This window comes from Mustela nivalis (assembly GCF_964662115.1).
Source record: "Mustela nivalis genome assembly, chromosome: 12".
NCBI lineage: Eukaryota > Metazoa > Chordata > Mammalia > Carnivora > Mustelidae > Mustela > Mustela nivalis.
The window spans coordinates 43,557,154-43,580,885 of record NC_139031.1 but is presented as its reverse complement, the minus strand read 5'-3'; the positions used below and the strand labels follow the sequence as shown (position 1 = coordinate 43,580,885).

At 38.8% G+C, this 23,732-nt stretch overlaps 1 protein-coding gene across 15 annotated transcripts in view; it reads right to left on the bottom strand.

Annotated features, from left to right (window-relative positions):
• The window catches only part of PDE1C (phosphodiesterase 1C), a 493,351-nt gene that overhangs the window by 70,964 nt on the left and 398,655 nt on the right, over nucleotides 1-23,732 (bottom strand). For all 15 annotated transcript variants that reach the window (XM_082691797.1, XM_082691804.1, XM_082691809.1 and 12 more), the window contains 5 exons: nucleotides 22,160-22,300; nucleotides 13,676-13,776; nucleotides 10,853-10,981; nucleotides 9,654-9,755; nucleotides 8,977-9,097 (listed from right to left, as the gene is read on the bottom strand). In XM_082691797.1, the coding sequence (XP_082547923.1) occupies nucleotides 8,977-9,097; nucleotides 9,654-9,755; nucleotides 10,853-10,981; nucleotides 13,676-13,776; nucleotides 22,160-22,300 (594 nt within the window). The remainder of the gene's footprint in view (nucleotides 1-8,976; nucleotides 9,098-9,653; nucleotides 9,756-10,852; nucleotides 10,982-13,675; nucleotides 13,777-22,159; nucleotides 22,301-23,732) is intronic.

Sequence of the window (23,732 nt, the reverse complement as noted above, 5' to 3'; positions counted from 1 at the left end):
TATTTAGCAACTTCAACTGCCACAAAGGCCATTGGTCTTTATTATAATTATTACAATTACATTATGTAAGAAGTCCTTTTGGGGCCTACTCCTTTGTATAAAAGACACCAAGAAGCTGAAGCCCTCTGGGATCCAATCATTCCATCCAACTGCAAAGGCACATGGTGTTGTATAGGAAGTTTCATCAGGCAGCAAAAGGTCCCCCGAGGAAAATAAGAAAAGCCATTGCGTCCTGTGGCCCAGAGCCAACACTGCAGTCAGAATTCCTATGTGTTCTCAAGTTGTCGTGTCAGTCTGCAGCCTTTCTTGAGCCAGTGAAGCTCCCCCAGTTGTGGGCAGTGGCCAAGACACAAATTCAAACTGGACTGATTTGGACTTACACCCCCAGTGCTGCTACCTAACACTACACACAACTAGGATAAGTGTTTCCAGGGTCTTGAGCACAGGGCTTGGTCCATAATGGAATGTGGACCAAAACAGAGACAGAGTAAATGACTGCTTCTGCTTCTCAAGCTGGACAGTAATAATTCTCTAGTCAATATATTCTCAAGCTCCCCAAGAAACACCACTATAACAAGTAAGTATTATGAAAGTCTAAATAATGAGGGAGATGGTTTTCGAAAACCTGGACGAAAAGCTCCATCCTTTAGTCACACAGGTAGAGGAAAGGGAGAATATGGCACCCTTCTCACAGTAGTGAAGTTGTGCTGATTCATTTTACTAGGATAGAATCTGCTCAGGTTAATGGCTACTGCCCTCAGCTTGAATCTGGCCTTTCTCCCTCTACCTGTGTGATCACAGCAAGTTTATTTTCCCTCTCTACATTTCAGTTTTATGTTCTATAAAGTATGGATAATAACCCCTATCACATCAGGTTATGATGAGGATTAAATGAGAAATACATATAAATAAATAAAAGAACTATTATTGTTTCTCTAATATTAGGTATCTTAGGTATCTCTAATATTGATGTCAAGAGTTGAGAAACAGTTAGCCAATTTGTTACACCAAATACACTCTGATTATAATACATATTACCAATAAATCAATAGTACATAAAAAGTAATAACAATAGGGGCGCCTGGGTGGCTCAGTGGGTTAAAGCCTCTGCCTTCGGCTCAGGTCATGATCCCAGGGTCCTGGGATCGAGCTCCGCATCAAGCCCTGCATCGGGCTCTCTGCCCAGCAGGGAGCCTGCTTCCTCCCCTCTCTCTCTGCCTGCCTTTCTGCCTACTTGTGATCTCTGTCTGTCAAATAAATAAATAAAATCTTTTAAAAAAAAAAAGTAATAACAATAAAAACTAGACCAGGTTCAAAAACTAAATACTTTTCTTTCTAAGGCATGCTATCAAAGAGAAAAGACACGGACACACACACACACACACACACACACACAGAACATCTACTGAAAGGAAGGAAAAGGAATGGGCGTCTGAGGAAGCTGAATGGTGTGGTCACAATAGGTGGTAGGGACATCCAAGGGCCTCAAGAACAGTCCTGAAGTGGCTCAGTTCCTTCTGTACACTTTCCTGTTCCCAAGGGACACAATGGCTCCTCCATTTCTGAGTATACCCTGCTGCAGACTGTATTATCTCTCAAGTGGCAGAATAAAAATAATTTACTCCTGAGCTATTTCTACTTGGGCAGGATAAAGAGAAGAAAGAGTATTTGTAACATAAACTGTTTTGATGGTTTAGCAGGACAGCTCAGCTAAAGCAAATAAAACCCATTCTTATTCCCTATGAAGCAGGGATACAAGTTGGTTTTGGGGTTCATTTTTACAGGGGTGATCAAGAAGAAGAGGTGGTGAACACTAACCACTTGGCTATTAAGGTATATGTGTTAATTTGGGTTGTATTAGTGAAAAAGTACAAGCTATTAAATAGCTTCTTATCCCATGGACTTGTCCATATCACATCTCCACATCACTTACATCTTTTGGATTTAATTGAGCTATTAAATGCCTATTTTAAAATAGTGTCATTGAATTTCCTTTGGAGAATGGATACATTTTTGAACTGAAAAAATGTGCAGAAAGTAATATGGAAGGATGTACTTCTACAGGTGAATTCAACTTGACTGAAACAATATATTATGACTCTATAACTACTGGCCTGTGTGGAATTATACATACTCTTTCCTTTTACTGAAGATGTCAATATTTTTTAAAAGGGCAAAAGTCTCAGCACAATGGATTTTTTTTTTTTAACTAACTCATATTTTTCTTCCAGGACAATACAGAAAAATAAGTAACTTATTCTTACCATAGGAGTTAAGACTAATAAAGTCACATAGTCAATCTGCAAAAGGAGCACAATGCATTTTGTTGAATGAAAGAAGAGATGAATTTGATTAGAAACACTGAAGTTCTTCGGCTACATAGACATTTATGACAGGCAAGCTGGGGCAACAGTGAGGCAGTTGGCTGTTCATAAGACCACCCTCCTTTTCCTTCTTTATTTCCTGTCCACACAGCTATACTATTTCCCAGGATCTCTGCCAGTTAGTACTATATAATAAAACGAGAGGAGATGGGGGTCGTACCTCCACCAAACTTCTGGCATATAAAATCTCCTATACCTACTTCTCCCCATTCTTCCCTTTTTTGCTGGCTTGACATAGACAAGCAATATGGAAGCCATGTAGAGTCTGGGTCTAAAATCACTGCTGATTGTAAACTATCTGCCAGTCAAGAAACACTTGTCCTGTGCTTTACATGAGTGGGTAATAAACTTCCATTTGATGTGTGTCATTATTCACTTTGGAGTTTTTTATAGAAGCTATATGTAAGAAACAAGCCAATCAAGAAAAACAAAGATTATTTCCATATTGTAAGTTCACAGGGCAGGTGACATTTTAAGTGAGTCTTCTCAGGTAGTGTGAAGAAAAAGTATCTGTTTGGAGAGGGTAACAAAAGCATCACAGAAAAAAAAAAAAAATCACAGCAATGTACACTCTTCCTTCCCAGGGGAAAAGTTATAAGTAGGAGGTATAAGAAAAATCACTGTGATTTGGGGTTTAAGATAATATAGTGAAGACATCTGTGTCTTTTCTTCTCAGAAATTATCCTCTCAAAACAGGAGAGCAAGAAACAGAAACACAAATGTTAGGAAAAATCTGTAATCTCAAATGAACTAGATGAGGAATGACTGCCAAATGTTGTGAATATTGGAGAGGAGTGAGATAAGACCCCCAGAGAAGAGGCCCAGGGCTCCAGATCTCAGGTAAAACTTGAAGAGTTAGTTCTCCTGGTTCTTTTTGGTGTGAGGAGCAACCCTGGGCCCTACTTAGTCCCTAGGAATTGTAGAAAAGGAGACACTGGATGAGGAAACACACAGGCATGGCAAGAAGATGATGCATGGCAGAGTCTGAATTGTGAGCAGCCCTGCAATTGTTGCCTACTGCTGTGTGGGAAGAAGTGAAGATACACACACACACACACACACACACACATATCACACATCACAGAAGCCTCATAACAAACCATGAAGAGCAGTTTAGAAATCGCTGCTCTGGTTTCTCCCTGGCATATACCTCCTGCAAATAGTTTAAAAATAATGCATTTCATTCAACAATAGTAAATAATAATAATTTTAAAAATGAAGAAGGAGGAAGATAAAAAGGAGAAGGATGAGGAGGAAGAAGCAGCAGCACTATCATCACTACCAACAAAAAAACCTGTGAAAATATGTTTCAAATGAAGAAAAAAAAGGGAATAAAGGAAGAAACAAACAAACAACAACAAAACAGATAGGAAACAACAGAAAAAACAGTGCCACCAAGTGATGACCAAACATGTTATCATGAACAGAAAGAAATGCCTGAAATTATCAAGAACAAGGGCTCAGGGAAACAGGAGCTAGCGGAGCTCGGGAAAGATATGGAAGAGAAAAACAGAACCGTGCATAAAAGAAGACTGCACTGGCAGCAGCACAAACAAGAACTGTTCTTGATGAAAACACATTAAGGGGTATGGAGGTCAGGAATGTAAAAAGCAGGCCAAACAAAGACCACTGATCAAAGAGTTAAAGAAGGCTTAAAGGAAAAACATACACATGGATGAGAAACAAAGAGAGTCAACATATGAATAACTGTTTTCCCTAAAGAAGAGAACTTAACAAATGGAAAAGGAAAGCATTCAAAGATGAAATCAATGTAACTTGAATCTACAGAAGTAAAGAACATGCCCAGTTCCCAAGAATAGTTATTATAGAACAATCATTATTGAAATATATTTTAGTAGTCAGTGGGCTTCAAAGATAAAGAAATAATCCTTTAGGGCCATAAGCAAAAAGCTGTATCACCTACACATGAAAATAATTACAGCAGGGCCTCCAACCTCTCCATAGCAATATCCACAGGTAGAAGACATTTGACTGAAATCTAAAAAAGGCAGCGGGGGGAAAAAGTTTGATCCCCCCCAAAAAAAGTTTTACCCAAGCAAACTATGGCCCAAGTATAAGAACAGTACAAAAATGGGCAAGTATGCAAATGTGTGGTTTCATTAGCTCTTCTAGAAGAAACCACCCAAGGAACAACCTTGGCCAACCAATGGATGATCAACCAGGGCCAAAGTACCAACACTAAGGAGAACTGAGATAAGAATAACTAGAAAATTATGCTCTTGTCAGATGTGTTTTCTACCTTTCTGACTCACCTTGTTTAAGGTGTAGTATCTTTTGTAAGCAGCATGTCCTACACGCCATAGAACACTCATTTTAAAAAATCAGAACAACTTAGAAATAGTAAAGCCAACAAATAGTAACAAGGAGTTAATTATGTTATGGAAAGGAAAATGAGGAATGGTGTTGGGAGGTAATGAATAAACACCAGCTGTCTTATCTGTTGGACATAAGAATATATCATCTAAACCTGACATATAAAAAAAAAAATAGAGCTATACTTAATAAAGGACAGACTGCAAGAGTTAAACAAGTTAATAAGACCTACAAAAATCAGGTGCTGGGGAAGAGGAGAGAGGAAGTAGAAGTTTACTCTTTTTTATAACAAGGAGTCATTAGATACTATCTAAATAAATAGAGGACATAAAATGTTTATTATCAAGTTAGCCACTGGAAGAGCTAAAAACATAATATAAAACTTCTAAGTCATCAGAAGAAATTAATATAGGACAAGCAAATAGCACATCTATAACAAACTATTTATGAAGAAGCTATAAAAACAGAAAGCATAATATAAAATATGATGGTGCTTGAGATCAAATGTTCCTGTCATTTCAATAGGTATGAAAATAGCTGATTTCAAATAATAAAAGAAAAGAATCTTAGATGGCCTCATAAAAAACATCAACTATATACAGTGTTTAAAATGCACACCCGAACCAAAGTATCTCTGAAAGGCTAAAATCTATGCAGAGACAAAGCTCATATTCTTAAAATAAGTCAAATTTGAATTCTAGGTAAAAGCATTAGAGGAGGCAAAGAAGCAGGCTTTATAATGATAAAGGGTATAATAAATTATGACGATCTAATAGTTATGAATATCCAAGAACCAAATAACATAGAATCAACATTCACACTGTGCAGAAAGAAAAAAGAAAAGAGACATCTGTCATCCTACAAAAGATCAAATTTTTTAAATGATATATAAAATACCTAAATGACATAATTCATAAGGTAGATGTATGGGGTATTGTTTGAATTTTATACCCTATAAGTAGAAAATAAATCTACTTTTCAAGAGCAGTGAACATTCACAAAACTGATTATACAGTAGCTGACAAATGATTCACAATAAAATCCAAGCAATGAAAAAATTCTTGATCAAATTTCAATAAGCCACAAATTAATTACAAAACTAGAAAGCAGAAGAGCCCACCATTGGAAAATTATATAAATAAACACCTCTATCTGAACTAACTCTTGGGGAAAAGAAAAATCTACACCAAAATTACAGAGTATTTAGAAAGGAATGATTGTGAAAATACTGCATATCAGAGTCTATGCGATTCACAAGAAAAAAACTCCTACCCCTATATTTTCTAATACTAAACAGGCAGAATGAGATAAGTGAACAGAGCATCCAACTCAGGGAGCTGGCAAAAGAACAAAATAAGCTCAAGCAGAAGAAATGAATTAGTAAAAATGAATACTTCAATTAAGGTATTATAAAATAGAAACAAAATAATCAAATGATTAGCTAATTTCATAGAGAAGCAAGGGGAGAAACACTAATACATGAAATGAGAATTGGAAATGGGAAAATAACTACAGACAGAGGATATTAAAAGAACTGTAGAGGACGTTTGCAAAGTACAAACATAAACAGCAATATAAGAGAAATGAACCTCAAGACTTTTATAGCATGTATTTACCAAAGAGGCAAACTTATACTTCTTTAAAGTCAATATTTCATTGAGAAGCACCCTAAGGCCACAGCTTGGATTTTGTAAAATATGGTTATAATACTGAAGATGTAACTTACTCTTTTAGCAAAGTATGGGAGGTCTGGTATATCAGCACTGAGGCTATGCCCTTATTTTGAATTACAACCCAACTTTCAAATATAATACTCTCAAAGACTCTACAGTCCCATTGAGATTTCCCATTTGAACTGTCTGATTTAAAATCTATAGTTAAGGGCGCCTGGGTGGCTCAGTGGTTAAGCCGCTGCCTTCGGCTCAGGTCATGATCTCAGGGTCCTGGGATCGAGTCCCGCATCGGGCTCTCTGCTCAGCAGGGAGCCTGCTTCCTCCTCTCTCTCTCTCTCTCTGCCTGCCTCTCTGCCTACTTGTGATTTCTCTCTGTCAAATAAATAAATAAAATCTTTAAAAAAAAAAAAAAAAAAAAAATCTATAGTTAAGAGCTGAGGCAACATTTCTCCTACATGGGTTACTTACAATGGCTTATGGCATCTGGGTTAAAATATTAAGTCAATAAAAATAATTTACTGAATCATAATTACTAAAAAATAGTTCCAGTCCAATGAGCTAACATTCTATTCCCAATGGGCAAGAAATTCAATAAGGTTATTTTCACATTGCCTCTAGCACCTTTTCATTCAATTCCAGCATGTGTGTATGCACACAAGGTTTCCTTTATGGGAAAAAAATGTGCACATATTTAAGAAATTTCTCATATCCACTCACAATTAAAAGAAGGAATCACTTCAATATCTCAAACTTTTATGAGTTGGCTATCACCTCCCTTTGGCTGTAGATTAAATACTCCCAGCCATAGGGGTTGTTCTTACACAAGCAATATTAAAGAAAGCATATAATAATGGTCTTATTTACAGAAAATCCTCTCATTTATATTAGAAAAATAGCTTCCAGAAAAATGGCAGAGTCCTTCTTATATATACAAGGCCCTCCTGTCCTTGTGCACCCCTGGGTTCTTCTTGAGAACAAGTCTGAGACCAAGCAATGACCTTGCATGGAGAAACAGCCATATGCAGGATAGGGTACCTGATGGTATATTCATATAACAGCTTAGTGGAGCATGTGTGTGCTGGTGTTGAGGTGCACAGGAAGGAGTATAGAACATTTAATGCCAGAAGGATCCGAAGGGAACATCTGGCCCAATGTTCCCCTAACTCTTTCTTGCTGCCACCACCACCTCCTAAAACACAAGTCACAGATAACACCATTGGGAACTAGCAGAGGGATTCCATTAGCCCCACGAAGCAGTTGGAACTAAAACCCCAATAAGGGTCTTCTGGACTTTGTTGAAAACGCTATTGATTCTGGTCCCACTCATCACTAGATATTGTGTACAGTTTCAGAAGAAAAAACACACACGTATAGATGCCTTTTACAATTTTTCCATTCAAACCAGGATCATAGAATAAGAGTAATCACAGGAGAAATTTGCTTCCAGAAATTGAGTAACCACTGAAAGAGCCCATCTCTTGTCAGGTTAGGGGACAAGGTTGAGATCAGTGGCATGAGTAGTGTTTTGTTTGGTCTCAGAGGTCTCCTAGTCCATGACGTGCACCACCCTTCAAGAAGTATCAGAAGTAACTGAATTAACTGTACTGATGTGAATTTCTATCATGGAGACCCCCCAGTCTGCAAGTCATCTTGCCTTCAATCTCGGGACCAAATGTCTTGAAGAACATGTTTTAATGGCAGCTCTTCTTGAGAAGATACCAGTTTTGATACTACGTATTAACTTCCTGATTTCTCTACTTCTGTGTACCTTTTTAAAATTTTTTTTTTAAAGCATTGCCTACTCACAAAAAACTCTGGCTACCCTTTTAGAAAACACAACCCTGAGTTTTAGGAGGTAGTATGTTTAAACATAATTGACAGTAGCTTCTAGAGGTTTTTTGACCACAAATTGCTACACCTTGGAATGCCTGGGTGGCTCAGTGGGTTAAGCCTTTGCCTTCAGCTCAGGTCATGATCCCAGGGTCCTGGGATCGAGTCCCACATCGGGCTCTCTGCTCGGTGGGGAGCCTGCTTCCCTCTCTTACTGCCTACTTCTGATCTCTCTCTCTCTCTCTCTCAAATAAATAAATACAAATCTTCAAAAAAAATTGCTACACCTCACTTTTTTGATAACATGGAATTTGACAACATGGCTTATCTGCTCCAAAGAAACAACATAATCTATTATAATAGATCATTATAAGTTAAAGTTTAACCTCTTAATCCCACACAATGATGCAAAAGCAGCCGTCATTTTGTCAGCCCATTAGCCCAATGAGTAAAAGGGAAAGTACCCAGGCGAAATGTTGACAAGAAACTGACAAAGAGAAAATTTTTTTCCAAACAGAAATGCTTAGGACAGAAACACCATAATGTTCTGAGAACCAAAATTTAGGTAAGAGTCAAATATCACATGATCAAGAGGCCAGGAAATTAAAAAAAAAAAAAAAAAAAAGTTATCAACCCTTCCTCCCCAAAGAAAATGATTATAATGCCAGTTGTCTTATTATAGCATTGCTGAAATAGAATACTCAGAAACTATCTAGATAGGGCTGATGGCCTTGAGGAGTAGTACAACAACATACCTGTCTGAAGAATTCCTCCAGGAGTGACATTGTCCAGCGATGATGGAGCTCCCATGCTTTTGCGGGATGGCTAATGTCTGCCGTGTGCAACATCAGAGATAATGCTTTCGGCTTTTCAATTCTAAAAATGCAAACGACCCAGACATATGATAACCAAATTTTCAGAGCCTCAATAAGAGTTTTTAAAAATCATTAATTTCTTAATCTCTTCCATTCTCCCATCTCAAATCCCACATTGGCTGAGCTGGGGGGGGAAGCATCATTTCATCCTACAGCTGGGACATTCATCAGCTTGGTCTCCATGCTTACTGAGCTGGACACCTCATAAACCAACTAAAAACAATTTCTGGAATGACTGCATCGTTCAAAAAGACATCAAGGATCTACGAGTCACTCACAGACTTTTGTTGCCCCTGTACCAAGTAAATCTTTGATAGCTTAGTTTCCCACAAAGAATTCTTTTAAATTCTTAACTGGGGGCAAATTGTTACTGGCCCTATGATTTATTTCAACCCTGATGAAAATCTGCGTGTGACAAGTACAACTGTCAGGTTCTCTCCTCCACCAGCCTCACTTCATGAGACCATTCAGGGAAGCTCTCTGAGGAAGGCAGGGCAACATGGACGAGTACCAGTTCAAACACCTATAAAAACTCATGATGTCACAGGTCCACTCACGCTTCTGGCTGTTGCAAAGCAGTCTTCATTGCTTTGATCTGTTGGAAGTGACAGGACATGTCCGTAGCCATCACCATCTCAATGACCAAGGTCCGAAACTCCCTTTCAGAGATACCCCATGGAGAGAAAAACATGGAAGCAAAAAAATGGAAAGTAAAAATTTGTTTTTTGCCACTGCTAAGCAAAAGCAGTTAATTAGTGGTGACAATTCTAATCAACTTGAGCCTTTTAGGTGGACTTTTTTTTTTTTTAATGAGGAATAAGTGAAGGTTAAGAATTAAGGAAATCATTTATTAGGAATATGACATGTGGAACATACATATCACACAGTATGGCTTATTTCTCTGAATCTTTACATAATGGCTAGCACAAAGATAGTCAATGAATAGTTGATCACTTAATTAAAATATAAGTACTATTTGCACTGCAGTAGATTCAGAACATTGTAAGGCTCTAATCTTTGAAATACCTTGACCTGTATTTGTAGCTACAAAAAACTTGCAGGCCTGCTATATACATCACAATGTGTGCTAAGCATTTTCAATGGATTATATAGTTTATTATAACATTAACCAAATCATGAGGTATATTTTGTTATCTGTTTTCTAGAAATTAAATTTTACAACAGTGTGAAGGGGTTAAATAGCTTCCTAAATGTTATACAACTAGTAATTGTGTCCGTATTCAAGCTCACGTGTGCCTAAATTCATTCAAAGACACACAATGTCATGTAGGCAACAGAATTGGGTACCCATGATTTGTTCTGAGTGCCAAAATAATTTCCTTAGCAAGTCTGGAAAGACTTTTAAGAGCAGTTCAAGTCAAATAGAAGGCGAAAAACAAAGGTTAAAAGAAAAAAACTCAGATTTAAGAAGCTAAGACAAAAGCAATACATGTTTCCTAACGTAACAAGAAGCAAGTATTTCCAAAGTGCCTGTGATATATTTAAATAATTGTGTTAAGAAAAAAAGAAAGAGAGAGAGAGAGAAGGCAGGGAGGAGGGAGAAAGGGGAGAGAGAAAGAAAAGGGAGAGGAGGGGTGAAGAGGGGGGAGTGAGGGAGACGGGTAAGGAGAAAGGAGGAGAGAGAAAGGGTGACATAAACAGTTCAAGTGGTAGTATTTCTCCAAAAGCAGCATACTTTGTCTTTCCTCATGGTTCCTTTCCTGGCCTTCAAATCTCTCTCCTGTCTCATCCTTACCTCCAGTCATCCTTTGAGAGGTTGATCAAAATATTCATTTCCTCATCTTCTTGCAGAAGACGATAAGCCGCACTTAAATGGTGATTTTCTAATACAGACCTATCGTTGTACAGAATAGCAGGGTCAGACCTGAACAGAAAGCCAAGCAAAAATAATTCAGGATGTTAAATGGTTGAGATTTTTCAGGTGACTCTCTCAAGCTAGAATACACCATCTTTTTTCCTATGTTTGACAATTATCTTTGCCCCTATGTCACTCATGCCAACCAATAAGCTAAAACCAGCAGTACAAATTATCAATAGATATAGGCAGGGTACTTTAATGTCAATATGTTAACATGAAATATGTGATATCTCGGGGTGCCTGAGTGGCTCAGTGGGTTAAAGCCTCTGCCTTTGGCTCAGGTTGTGATCCCAGGACCTGGGATCGAGCCCCACATCAGGCTCTCTGCTCAGCAGGGAGCGTGCTTTCTCCTCTCTCTCTGCCTGCCTCTCTGTCTACCTATGATCTCTATCTGTCAAATAAATAAATAAAATCTTAAAAAAAAAAAAAAAGGAATATGTGATATCCCACTGATAACTCTCTGAAAGCTGTTCCATAACCAGACTTCAATGATTTCTACCACTAGCATAGGGGATTTCATAAAACATTGGTCAACTCAAACTTCCTTCTATTTTCTGGAATGCCTTTAGTTTTTAAAAATTTTATTCAATGAAAGAATTTATTTATTATCGTTATAATTCTCTGAACACGTGCCACTTGGTAGGTACAGTTTGCCAAGTTCCTCTGGTAGTACCTTGACCTTAACATTTTGCCATATGGAAGACATAAGTTTAAGATTGAGAGTAAAGAATATAGGATTATAGGATAGTTGCTAGTCACTTCCTCACAGACCACTGCACCAAACACAGAGCTGTACACTCTTTCAATACCTTCAATTCAGTTAAAACTTAGATGATTATAGCTTATTTGTTTCTCATCAAGGAAGCTGAGTCTCAGTGATGTAAAATGACTTCAGAGAGCCCCACAGTGCATACATGGCAGGGTTGAGATCAAGGCCTTCTGACCGTTCAGCCATTGGCCAACCTTTGGGATATATCTAGCATAGCTTTAAAGTGTTAGGCTTAACATACCATCAAAGGACAAAGAACCTGCTTACGGATTTATTTCTCTGTATGGGGCTCACACGGGCTGAGACGCTTTGAATAAAGTTCTGTTAAAGAAAACCAATGCTTAAATTTTATTCCAAAGCAAGCGTAACTGAATCCACTGGAATTTCCTCACTCCTATGGAGATAACACAAAATGTGCAATCCCTGTGGCGAAGGATCTGATCATGTATCTGTGAAGACAGGCTCCAACTGATGTGCATTTTGTGACATTAAGCTCTTTTCCAGCTGCTGTAATTAAGCCATTTCCTCTGAGTGGAGATGGGTTTTGGTATTGGGCTCCAGCAAAGACCCAGGCACAGTTGCTCCACACAAACCTCTCTTCCTTCAGCAGGTGCTGCTCACCACAGCCTCTGTCCTCAGAGCAAAGATTCCACTTGTAGACATCCACGAAACAGAGCTGCTCTGTGGCATTCCCTGTATTTAAAGCCCTTGCCACAGAACCACAAAAGGCTGCTTCCCAGCTGCTGGGCTCTTCTGTGTGAGGAAGCGGGAGTCAGACAATGAAGCTAGCTGTAAGCCGCTTTTGTCTGCTGCTATTCTATTGAAATTCCCCTTCTGAACAGAGATCAGACAGTACTGTCTTCTTTTGTGTTCCCCATAATGAAGTGTTGGGTTCATTAAATACATGTAGATTTATTTAATGAACACAAACCTATCTGGCATCGGCACCTGCTTTTTTCAAGTGAAACCTCAAGTATTTATTCAAATTCTCATCTCTCCCTGCTCCATTCTTCCTCTTAGCCATGCCACCTTCCCCCAAATTCTAGCTTCTTTTGATTACTATGTCAAGGCCCAATTAGCCCTACTATCAGAGTCTCTCCAGCTTCCTAGAACTGTCTTAAGGGAAGGCAAGTTCTTAGGCTAGCACAGGACAGATAAGGATTCATCCTAAATGGAAAAGACAAGTGAATGGTACTGCTTGTCTGGAATTCTGTGCGGAGAGGAATACTAAGGATAAATACGAAGCTTGGTCAAGAAAAAAAGATTGATTAGTGATGTCTGTTATAGTCAAGAGGTTCAGAGTTGGACACTTGAACCCATATTTAATTCCCCCCACAGAGCTGTGGGTTTACCTCTGCAGTTCATCATAGTGGATACACAGATCTATGGTGAAGGTGGTCTACATGAGACAACCCAGCTCCCCAAGACCTCTGCCAGGGAGCAATGCAAGTACTAAAGACAGCAGGGATGAAATCGGGAAGGATGAGAAGAGTGTCCCCAGATTCCCAGAGGTCACAGGGCAAAAAGGCTCAGGTATTGTACGTGTGGACAGAAACATCTTGATCTCAGCCCATCCTTACTAATTCGGTCTACCTGGCCTCTGCACCTTTGTGCCAACTGTTCTGTCATATAGTAGAGACATGTAGAGTGTGCACAATGCATACATAAGGAAACAAAGAGCAAGCATTCTGGTAGAGAAGAAGAGGATATCCGTATTTCAAGGGGATAACGTAGGAGCACTGGAGCAGATGCCTTCTCAAACTCTAAATCTTGACTGAAGCTGACCAGGTTGATCTCTTGTGGAAAAGTTCTCTTTTTCAGAAAAGCAGAACAGAGTAACCATGCAAAACAAGGGTGACTGATACCTTTCCAACTTCTCAAACTCTATCCCTGCCCCCTCCTGCCTCCTCTCAAACATCCAACATCCTCACCGTGTCTGAATGTGGAAATTGTTGGTGGTTCCGGTGTGCTCATAGTCGTGGATGGCTGCTGAGAAGATGATAGCAAAGATCTCCAGCTCTGTCAGCCAGTTCTGAAAGGGAGATTGCAGGGCAATCAGATAATCTGTCTCTTTCTCCGACACAGTCTTCAGCTTGCTGACAACACACCCGCGTCACTGCCTTTCCACCCTGCAGCTGGCAAGCTACTGCCAAACACACGTTTTCTGACAGACGGAATTTCTTTTTTTCCCCTCTGTGGCGACTGAGGAATATGGTATCTGGAAGTAGCATGCCCAGCAAGGTTGAGAAAGCTAACTAGTAGTTGTTTGTTTTGTTTTGTTTTCCCAAGGAAGCAAAAAACAAGGAACATGAAGACTTTAAAAACCCTCATGTATTCTTTCCTAAATTCCAAGTAAAGATATCTGGTAGACATAGGAAAAAAATAACTTAAAATTTTCAACACAATACCGAGAATTAAGAGTAACAGAAAACCTAATGTATATCTACTACAAAGTGGTTGGACGTAGACAGAAGGAAAGATAAACCTGGCCTTCTGCTTTATGTACCCTGATGTTTGAAGAGACACCCACCCCCAACCATGCCACCGAAACTGACTATAGTCCAAGGTTCTCAAATTGTGTTCCCTGGACCACCAGAGGCAGCATTGTCGGGCAGCTTATATTACATATGTTCTTGGTATACACACACACACACACACACACACAACTAACACATACACACACACACACACACACATATATATATATATATTTCATTTTGGCCATTTCTTTCAATCCTTCCCCAGTACCCTGTCCCCACCCATCAGCCTCAACTTCTTTTACCTACGCCCTCACCACCAGCATAGCTCTTTCTCCAAACTTATGCAAAGTTAACTTAACATTTTAAAATAAGATTACGAGGTTATCTTGGAACCTGTGGAGCCCTGCTTGGAACAGAACTTCTAAATGACAAATATGTCTGGAACACTGTAGCCTGAGGCTGTTTTTGTTGGCTCTGAGTAGGGTCTCTGGAAGTGCTTATACCCGAGATGAAACCCAATTCTGTCTAGGCGAGTGAGTGCTCATGTATACAAAGGAAAAGGTGACTCCTGGTGGCCCAAGTCATCGGAGGAAAGGTAACTCATGCTCATGGAAGCAGTGACATGACTCGTGCCAAATTCCAAAGCAAAATTCCTCCTACGGCCTTTGGACATAGAACCCATGCTAGGCTATACCCTTCAAGGATTTAAACTCACGGGTAAATAAATAAATAAATAAAAAGGCAAATTTTTTTTTCTACTGTGAAATCAATAAATCAATCAATAAAAAGATTATGACTGAGAGCCAATATACCATCTAAACAAATCTGAATCACAGAGCATCAACCCAGACAGCAAGTGTCTAAATAACTACGTAATTACGGTTCTCACATTATAAATATCAGTGTAACTACTCCCCTTTACCCAAATATACTAATAAGATCCTATCTTAGGTATAGCCCACTTCCAATAAACCAAAATCAACAAATGCTTTAAATAAGCAATAGCAAAAAATAAAACCGTAGCCTATAAAAGTCATTTTAACACCCTTGCTTTTCAACAAACCCTGTGGATGCTTAGAAATTGGTTCTGCTGTTTGAGGATAAGAAGAAAGGACAGATGGTACCTGGCAAGGAAGGAAGGAAGGAAAGTGGGGAGGAGAAGGGAGGGAGGAAGGAGAGAAAAAGAGAAAGTAAAGAAGAAAAAGAAAAGAAAAGATAAAGAAGATCTTCACAGATGGGCCCTAAAGAATGGACCGAAAAAGAAATGGCCGTGGACATTTCCAGAAGAATGAACACATGAGCTAGTCCCAGTGTCAAAAGGGGATTCATCATGGGTAAGGATAGGAGTCCCTTTAGTGAAGTGGCAGTTAGAGCTGATTAGAGCCCTGTGGTGTCAGGCATTAAAAGCCAGAGTGAGGAACACAAATCGGATCCAACAGGCAATGATGCAAAAGGGCAGCACAATCAGCATGCCACGGAGGGAGAGAAACCAGAGCAGTACTTTTGCACGGGAAAGTCCTTAGAGGACGTATGGACAGTATGAAGCTAGAATTCATATGGCTCAGCAATTAACTGAATACGGGAGGGAGGAAGAAGTTGCAGTCAAGGAGAAGAATGAATTAAAGACGACCCTAACATTCCTAGCCTGAGTGACCAAAATACAAAACTACACAAAACAAAAAAATGATGGGTGGCATTAAATAGCATCATTAAAAGAGAAGTTGCTTTGAGGGAAACTAGGCTTCATTTATTTGAGAGAGAGAGAGAGCATGCGCGGGGACTGGAGGAGGACAGGGACAAAGGGAGAGGGAGAAGCAGGTTCCCCACTGGGCAGGAAGCTCAGGACCCAGAGATCATGACTTCAGCTGAAGGCAGACACTTAACTGACTGAACCACACAGGCGCCCTGCAAGGCTTCATATTTTAATATTGTCCAGATTTTCTTGTGTTTTCCCAGCTAATTACTGTGAATCCAGAAGATTTTGTGACAACCCATAAGAAGTAAGAAATTAAGTATGGCATGAATTTTATTGCAGATTTATCAAAGCGTGACAAGGTACAAGCCACAGATTCAATCAGTATTTCCTATCCACATAAAATGAGTGTCACAACAAATTCAATGACAGGGACAACCGGCAGTGATGGACTTCAGGAAGTAAGCCCTGTGTGCATAGGCATGGGGGCAAGGGGCGGTAGTGGACAGTGAAGGAAAGAAACACGGGCAAAACTGCTTGAAGGGACATTATTCACAAGTTCTGGGTTTTGTAAGTGAATGACAGTTTCCTTAGTAATGTTTCCACCCCTGTATTAGTTTCCTATTGCTACCTTAAATTGCCACAAACTTAAGGCTCAAAGACCATCTCCTATTTATTGACACAAAGTTCTGGAGGTCAGAAGGCAGCACAGTGTGGCTGGATTTTTCCAGTGAGGACCTCACATGGCTGAAATCAAGGTGTTGGCAGGCCTGTGTTCTTTTCTGGAAGCTCTGTGGAAAAATCTGTTTCCAGGTACATTCAGGGGATTGGCAAATTTCATTTCCTTCTCAGACTTTCCATCCACTTGGCTCCCTCCATCTTCAAGCTGGCAACAGCTGGTTGAGTCCTCACAGCTCCTGTGTCCTACCTCTGGACTTTCAAGGACCCACAAGATTATACTGGGCCCACTTGGGGAATCATCTCCCTAGATTTTACCAGTTCTTGGATTAGTAAACTTCACTGTATTTGTATTTTCCCATCTAATGCAACATTAGTGTTACAACAGAGGGCAAAGGTCATGGGGGCCAAAATTCTACTGACCACAAACATTGGTAAAATTATTAAACACTCCTTAGCCATTTAGTGTTTCCCGTGTGAATATGATGATGACAGATATGATCAAAAGAACAAGATACACAGCCTCTCCCCTCTAAAAAAAATAATAATAATAAGCAAAAGGAAAATTAATGGCACTTGCCTAACAAAAGCAATGGAAGGGGACAAGGGATGACTTTGGAGTTTGGAATCCTTTGACCTAAATCAAAATTTGACTAAAGCTCAAAGTCTGATTCATATTTATTCAATCAACAACTTTTCAGTCTAATTCTGGTCAAGGATTTTTCTCTTAAAAGTGGGCGAAATAATTCTGAAAGGATTCAAACATCTTCTTGGCGTCTAAGTAAAGCAATAATGAGTAATATAAACAGATTACAATGAGTAATACTGTTGATGTTGAAGCCCAGACATCACTTTATCAATGGGATGTTTTGATTCCCTATGTGTCTTACAGTTTATAAAACTGAAATGATTTAAAGCATTTCCCCCTCCTGGTTTGTAATGAAAGGTTAGAGTAACAATATGTTCTCCATTCATCAGAATGCTCCCCACTGTTTCTGTAAGCTTGCAATGAAAGCAGTTTGTTTTGAACTGCATTTCTAAGAGAGAGTGGGTGGGAAGTAGTTTCTATATTTAAGAATGATTCTGAATATGGCCTGAATTGATAATGAAAATTCAATGGCAAATGCGCTCGTTTAAGAACAGCACGTTGAACGTCACGATCCTTGGCTGCTGTAACATTCACGTTAATGATAACTTGCATTAGCATAAATACTTGGGGGTTTTTCCTGAGGGCTAGAAAAGCTGTGTATGATTCACTTTTTATCTCCATAGTACGCTGTACACAGCAGGTACTAACTAAATATATGTTGAATAGATGAGGCCAAAGTGCATTTGCCCGTCTATGCTCATCCTCACCAGGATACCTGCAAGGATCACATGAGGATACTGAGGTGTAAGAATATCGGGGCGCCTTTTTTTTTGACCACAGGCATTCTAGAAGTATGGCTAGATATTTAAATGCATGGTGTTATAAATAAAATTAAAAAAAAAAGAGAGAGAGAGAGAGAGAGAAGTCAGTCCTCGGATCAAATCATAACTCCACTCCTCCGTTTGGCTGCCATAACAAAATACCACCCACTAGGCAGTTTAAACCACAGAACTTTATTTTCTCATAGTCTGGAGGCTAGAAGTCCACAATCAAAGTATTGGCAGGGTCATTTTGGGTGACAGCCCTCTACCAGGTTGCAGATGGTCATCTTCGTGCTGTGTCCTTACATGGTCTTTCCTCAGTGCGCCAGCATGTCTGTAATCTTAATCTCTTCCTTGTATAAGGACAGTCATACTGGATCAGGACCACCCATGTGACCTAGAGGACCTCTTTAAAGACCCTCCCTCCAAATGCAGTCACATTCTGAGGCATTGCAGACGAGGGCTTCCAACAATATAAACTGGGGGCAGGGGAGGGGAAAGATAAAATTCTGCCTATGACAGAGACTATAACAGGGCAATCTTAACTCTGTGAATGGGTTTCCTCCTATTTTTCTACTGAATTTCTATCATTTTCTTGTTGATTCCTTTATATAATCTGGATCTTAATCCTATATTTTCTTCAAGTACTTACATCATTATGGTGATTCTTTTTATCCTATAGGTTTTAATTTTAATACATTCAGTTTGATCAATATTTTTATTTAACTTGTGTTTTGAGGCTTATATAACAAAGATTTTCCTGTTTAAAAGAAATAAAAATACTTTCATATCTTCTTCTAATATGATCAAATTTTTTTGTATTCAAATCTTTAATTCATTTTCCCAATATTTGGTGATTGGTTTAAAGTAGAACAAAAACATTCTTTTCTTTCCCAATGAACCATAGTTCCCAAAACATTTTTTGAACTGAGTCATTTTTCCCTGTAGGCAGGGGAAGTCTATAGACTTGTCCTTACCTTCTCACTTGAATTCTTTCTTCATTATACTCTGGTCAGTGGTCCACCCTTACCAAAGCCCTGAGACCACTCCTGTCAAGGGCACTAATGACTTCCATGTGACCAAAGACAGTAATCACTTAACCTCATCCTACTTGACACTTTGTCATGTCCCACAGAATTCACTATTCTCTTTTGAAGCACTTAATCGCCTTGGCTTCCATGACCCCACACTCTGTTGGCTTTTATTCTAACATCACTGACCACTCCGTTTTAGTTACTATTGTTGGCTCTAATTTCTGACCTTCATTTTAAACTTTAGGTTGCCCCAGGACTCACTTCAGAGCCCCTACTACTTCCTATTCACACTCGCTCTTTAGATGATCTCAATTAATTCCATCTTTCTATAATATTGATAGGGCTAACATTGCCTAATTTACATGTCCATCCCTGACCTCTTCCTAGAGCTCTAGATTCCATTGGTTCTCTTCCCGCTTGACACTTCTACAGTGATGTCTAATAAGGACCTGAAACTCAATATGTCTAAATCAAAACTGTGCTCAATAAATATTTGTGTCTAGTTCACTCATATCTTTAGTGATTTTTGCACAAATACCACCCTATCTTTATTACGATAGCTTCAGTAGATATTTTAACATCTAGTAGAATAAGAACTACATCATCACAGCAAACATTGTCTTTTTCAAACTGTTTTTTTCTAAAGTTGTGAAATATCTATTTTACATAAATTTCAGACTCAGCTTATCATGTTTCATTCGTCTTTATGTTTTGAAATTACAGATTAGTTTGAAGAAAACTGACATCTATATAATACTGAAGGTTTGCATTAAAAACATAATGTATTTCCTTTCTTATTTTAATATTGTTTTACTGCTCTTTAATTTAGTTTTATAGTTTCCTTTTTACCAGTTTTTAAGTTCTTCATTAGTAATTTATCAGTTTAAAAAAAAAATACTCTCTGGAAGGTATGTTCCTTTATTATACTTATTAATTTCCAATGTCTAAGATAGCTTTTTTTTTAAGATTTTATTTATTTATTTATTTGAGAGAGAGAGAGAGATAGTGGGGGGAGGGGCAGACGGAGAAGCAGACTCCCCGCTGAGCAAGGAGACTGAAGGGAGAGTGGATCCCAGGACCCTGAGGTCATGACCTGAGCTGAAGGCAGATGCTCAACCAACTGAGCCCCCCAGGTCCCCTAGGACAATTATTTTATCGACATCTATTTGAAGCCTTTTATTTGATCTAATAATATGTAGTTGATTTTCTTGATTTTTTAAAAGAGATGGTCAAACTATTTTCATAGGTTACTTCAACTTTTTTGATATTAGATTGCCTTTTCTGAGACCTCCAGAAAAATGCTCAATGACAACATTAGTGTAGCCATCCCTGTTTTGCTCCATGTTTTCCAGGAACCACCATTAACTAAGTCTGCTCTATGCTTCTGACAGAAATTTTTTATCACATTAAATAGGTCCCCTTGATAGTGTTTCTATAATTTAAAAAATTATAGCTTTTAAAAAAAATTATAGCTTTTTAAAATAATATTTCAGGATGCCTGGGTGGCTCAGTTGTTAAGTGTCTCAGGTCATGGTCCCAAGATCCTGGGATGGAGCCCTACATCGGGTTTCCTGCTCCACAGGAAGCCTGCTTCTCCCTCTCCCACTCCCTCTGCTTGTGTTCCCTCTCTCACTGTGTCTCTCTCTGTCAAATAAACAAATAAAATATTTCTTAAAAATTTAAAATAATATTTTCAAGATGCCAGCTTTATAATAAGGAAGAAATGAAAATTGTTGAGAGGTTTGGGGAAAATTCAGCAAAGTTTCACTAAAAACAATTTCTAACTGTTGAGCTTCCTTCACGAGACAGACAGAGCACTTCCTATTTCTGATAGCTTATTTCTAACCGTCACAGTTTTTCTACAAGATAGAATATTTTTCACCATTTTAAAAATGAGGAAATCCTGCCTCAGAGATTTAAGCAATTTATCATAGGTCACTAAATCTAATAAGTAACTACTCAAGGATTTATATCCCACTATATCTAGCTCCAAAGCCCACACTCCTCCCACTGTGTTCCATTTTTAATTCAGTGAGATATTAGACCAAGCCTTTCAACATGCCCTAGAGGAAAAAATAACAAATGTGTTGAGTTTATGGGCTAATTAATAACCATAACCAAACCTTGATGTCGACTCTGAAGATTTCAAAGGAAAAACTCATAGAGACCTAAAATAGAGAACTAGCTGTTTGTCACTAATAGCTATATCTTGTAAAATTAATAGCTTTCATGAAGGCAAAGAGGGCAAAGGGACAGATAACCACGTTAAACAGGCCAGTTCATACAATGGATTACAGAACAGAGATTCAAAGACATCTAAAGAGCTGAAATATTGGGTCAAAACAAGTAAGAAAATTTTCAGATGATTAGAAGTAAAGATTGCCCCTAAGGTCAAACATATTGAACACACAAAAAATAGGATAAGAAAAAACTGTAATCCTTGTGAAGAAGATCAAATGGTTTTAACCAAAAGCTAACTTTGTGCAATGTGGTCACCAGGCACACTTGATATGATTTCAGTATGCATGGATAGCGAGCACTGTGACTGACCGTAGCAAGAGGTCAATGGTACCACTCTCCATATCTGGAAATACATATTTAGTTCTAGAAATTTCTAGAACTATATTTCTAGAACTATATTTAATTATATTTAATTTGGTCATAGCCTAATAAAGATGCAAGTCATTACCACATATTTATTTAATTAAGTCCTGGATAAAAAAAATATCAGAGGCTACAAGGAACTCCAAGACCTTCGGTGATTGGTTAGACAACTCTTGGGGAGCAGGAAGTCCACGCCCCAGTACACTTCTTGTGGGCCCAACCACATCAGAATAGGAACAGCCTCCAATAAGAAGAATCATCATGGGGTGCCTGGGTAGCTCAGTGGGTTAAGCCTCTGCCTTCAGCTCAGGTCATGATCTCGGGGTCCTGGGATTGAGCCCTGCTTCAGACTCTCCACTCAGTGGGGAGCCTGCTTCCCCACCCTCCACCGCCTACCTCTCTGTCTACTTGTGATCTCTGTCAAATAAATAAATAAAATCTTTAAAAATAAAAACAAAAACAAAAGAATCATCATCACATCTTTTGTGTCATCTTTGAATTCCTATCAGTACTTACCGCCACTCCTGTCTTATAAAGGAGGTAATGCACAGTCTGTGTAACATCGGCGGCGTGCATTAAATTGTGGTATGGATTTTTATGCTTACTGTATCCTACTTCCAGAGCCTCTACAAATGAAACAAGGGCAGAAATGGGGATCTGAAAGAAAGCAGTAAGGTTAAGTAGTCAGTGGTTTTGTAGCTTTAAGTGAGGAAGCAGAAGTCGAAGTCACTTGAGCGACATCTTTCTGGAAGCATAACATCGCGCATGAAGAGACTGGAACTTTGCAAAATTAGTAAAAACTACTGAAGAAATTAGCAATGATTTGAAAATCTCATAGGAAGTCCCTAGGTTAAGAACAGTCTGACCTGTGAATGTTTTGTTGTTGCTGTTGTTCTCAGTCCAGAACCCCAGAATCACCTCAAAAATATTTAGGGCAGAAGGGTATGTGTTCATCTCTTTTTCGAGCAAAGGTTAGAGTCTTTTATTTCTTGAGAAATAAACGGATACATACCGGGTAGCACAGCTCATGTATTTTGTGGAAAAACATAAAGTACATAAAAATCTAAAGTTGTAAAATGGCTGCAAAACAAACACAAGCTGCTGCCTCCTGAAAACTGGGCCCTTTAGAAGCAGTGATTGTATGCACTGGACACTCGTTAAAAAACAAAACATGTGATAGCCTGTTCTGTACAAGAACAGAAACAGACTGTGTTCTTATGTCTATTGCTTGGCAATTTATAATTGTTGCATTGCAATTTTTGGAATAATATTTCCAACTAGCCTAATTCCTTTTCTGTCTCAAATACCTATAATATAGATACCTTCATTTTCTATGTGGCAGAAAATAAGGAACAACTGCAAAATGCCTGTACAAAAGAAGGGGACCCTGAAAACATTCATCGTATTTCCTTTTTAGGTTAATTCTTTGGCTTAGGGTTAGTTACCAAATACAACCCTGGGGGAAAAAGAGAGAGCATGGGTTCCAGGAGACCAATAAGCATGTTAGGAAGAAAAAAAAAAAAATCAGGAAAATGCTTTACTGTAATGCTTCAGCAGAGTCTATAACATGTTCTTCCTTGAGCAGATCCTTCCATATTTACCATTTGTGGATTCTTAAAAATTTAAATATTGCCTCTCCTATGTCAGAGATTAATTCATCATCAGTTTTAAAAATGAATATCGAATAAGCCTAGGTTTCCGGGGCTGTTCATGAGAGATCCATGAGCCAAGAAAATGACAGGTAAAGGTGTGCATATGTGCACAAGCTTTGTTCTGTGGGAAGGGTCCTGAGCACCCACCAGATTCTCAGGCCCATTTTTGACACAAAGAAATTAAGAACCATAAATACAGCATTTATGGCTATGGAGGAAACATGCTCCCGAGTACACGGTCCTTAGGAAAATGATAAAGAACCATGCCGTCAAGAGAAATCAATACGTTATGTTAAAAAAAAAAAAACCAAACCCCTGCATTTTCTAAAGGCTTACCCCCATGATGAGAGAAGTCTGAAGAGCACGATAGGAGAGATGTCACCACACAAATGCAAAGATGCCCTGGAGAACCTGGCCAGACCCCTAGAGTCAGTGGT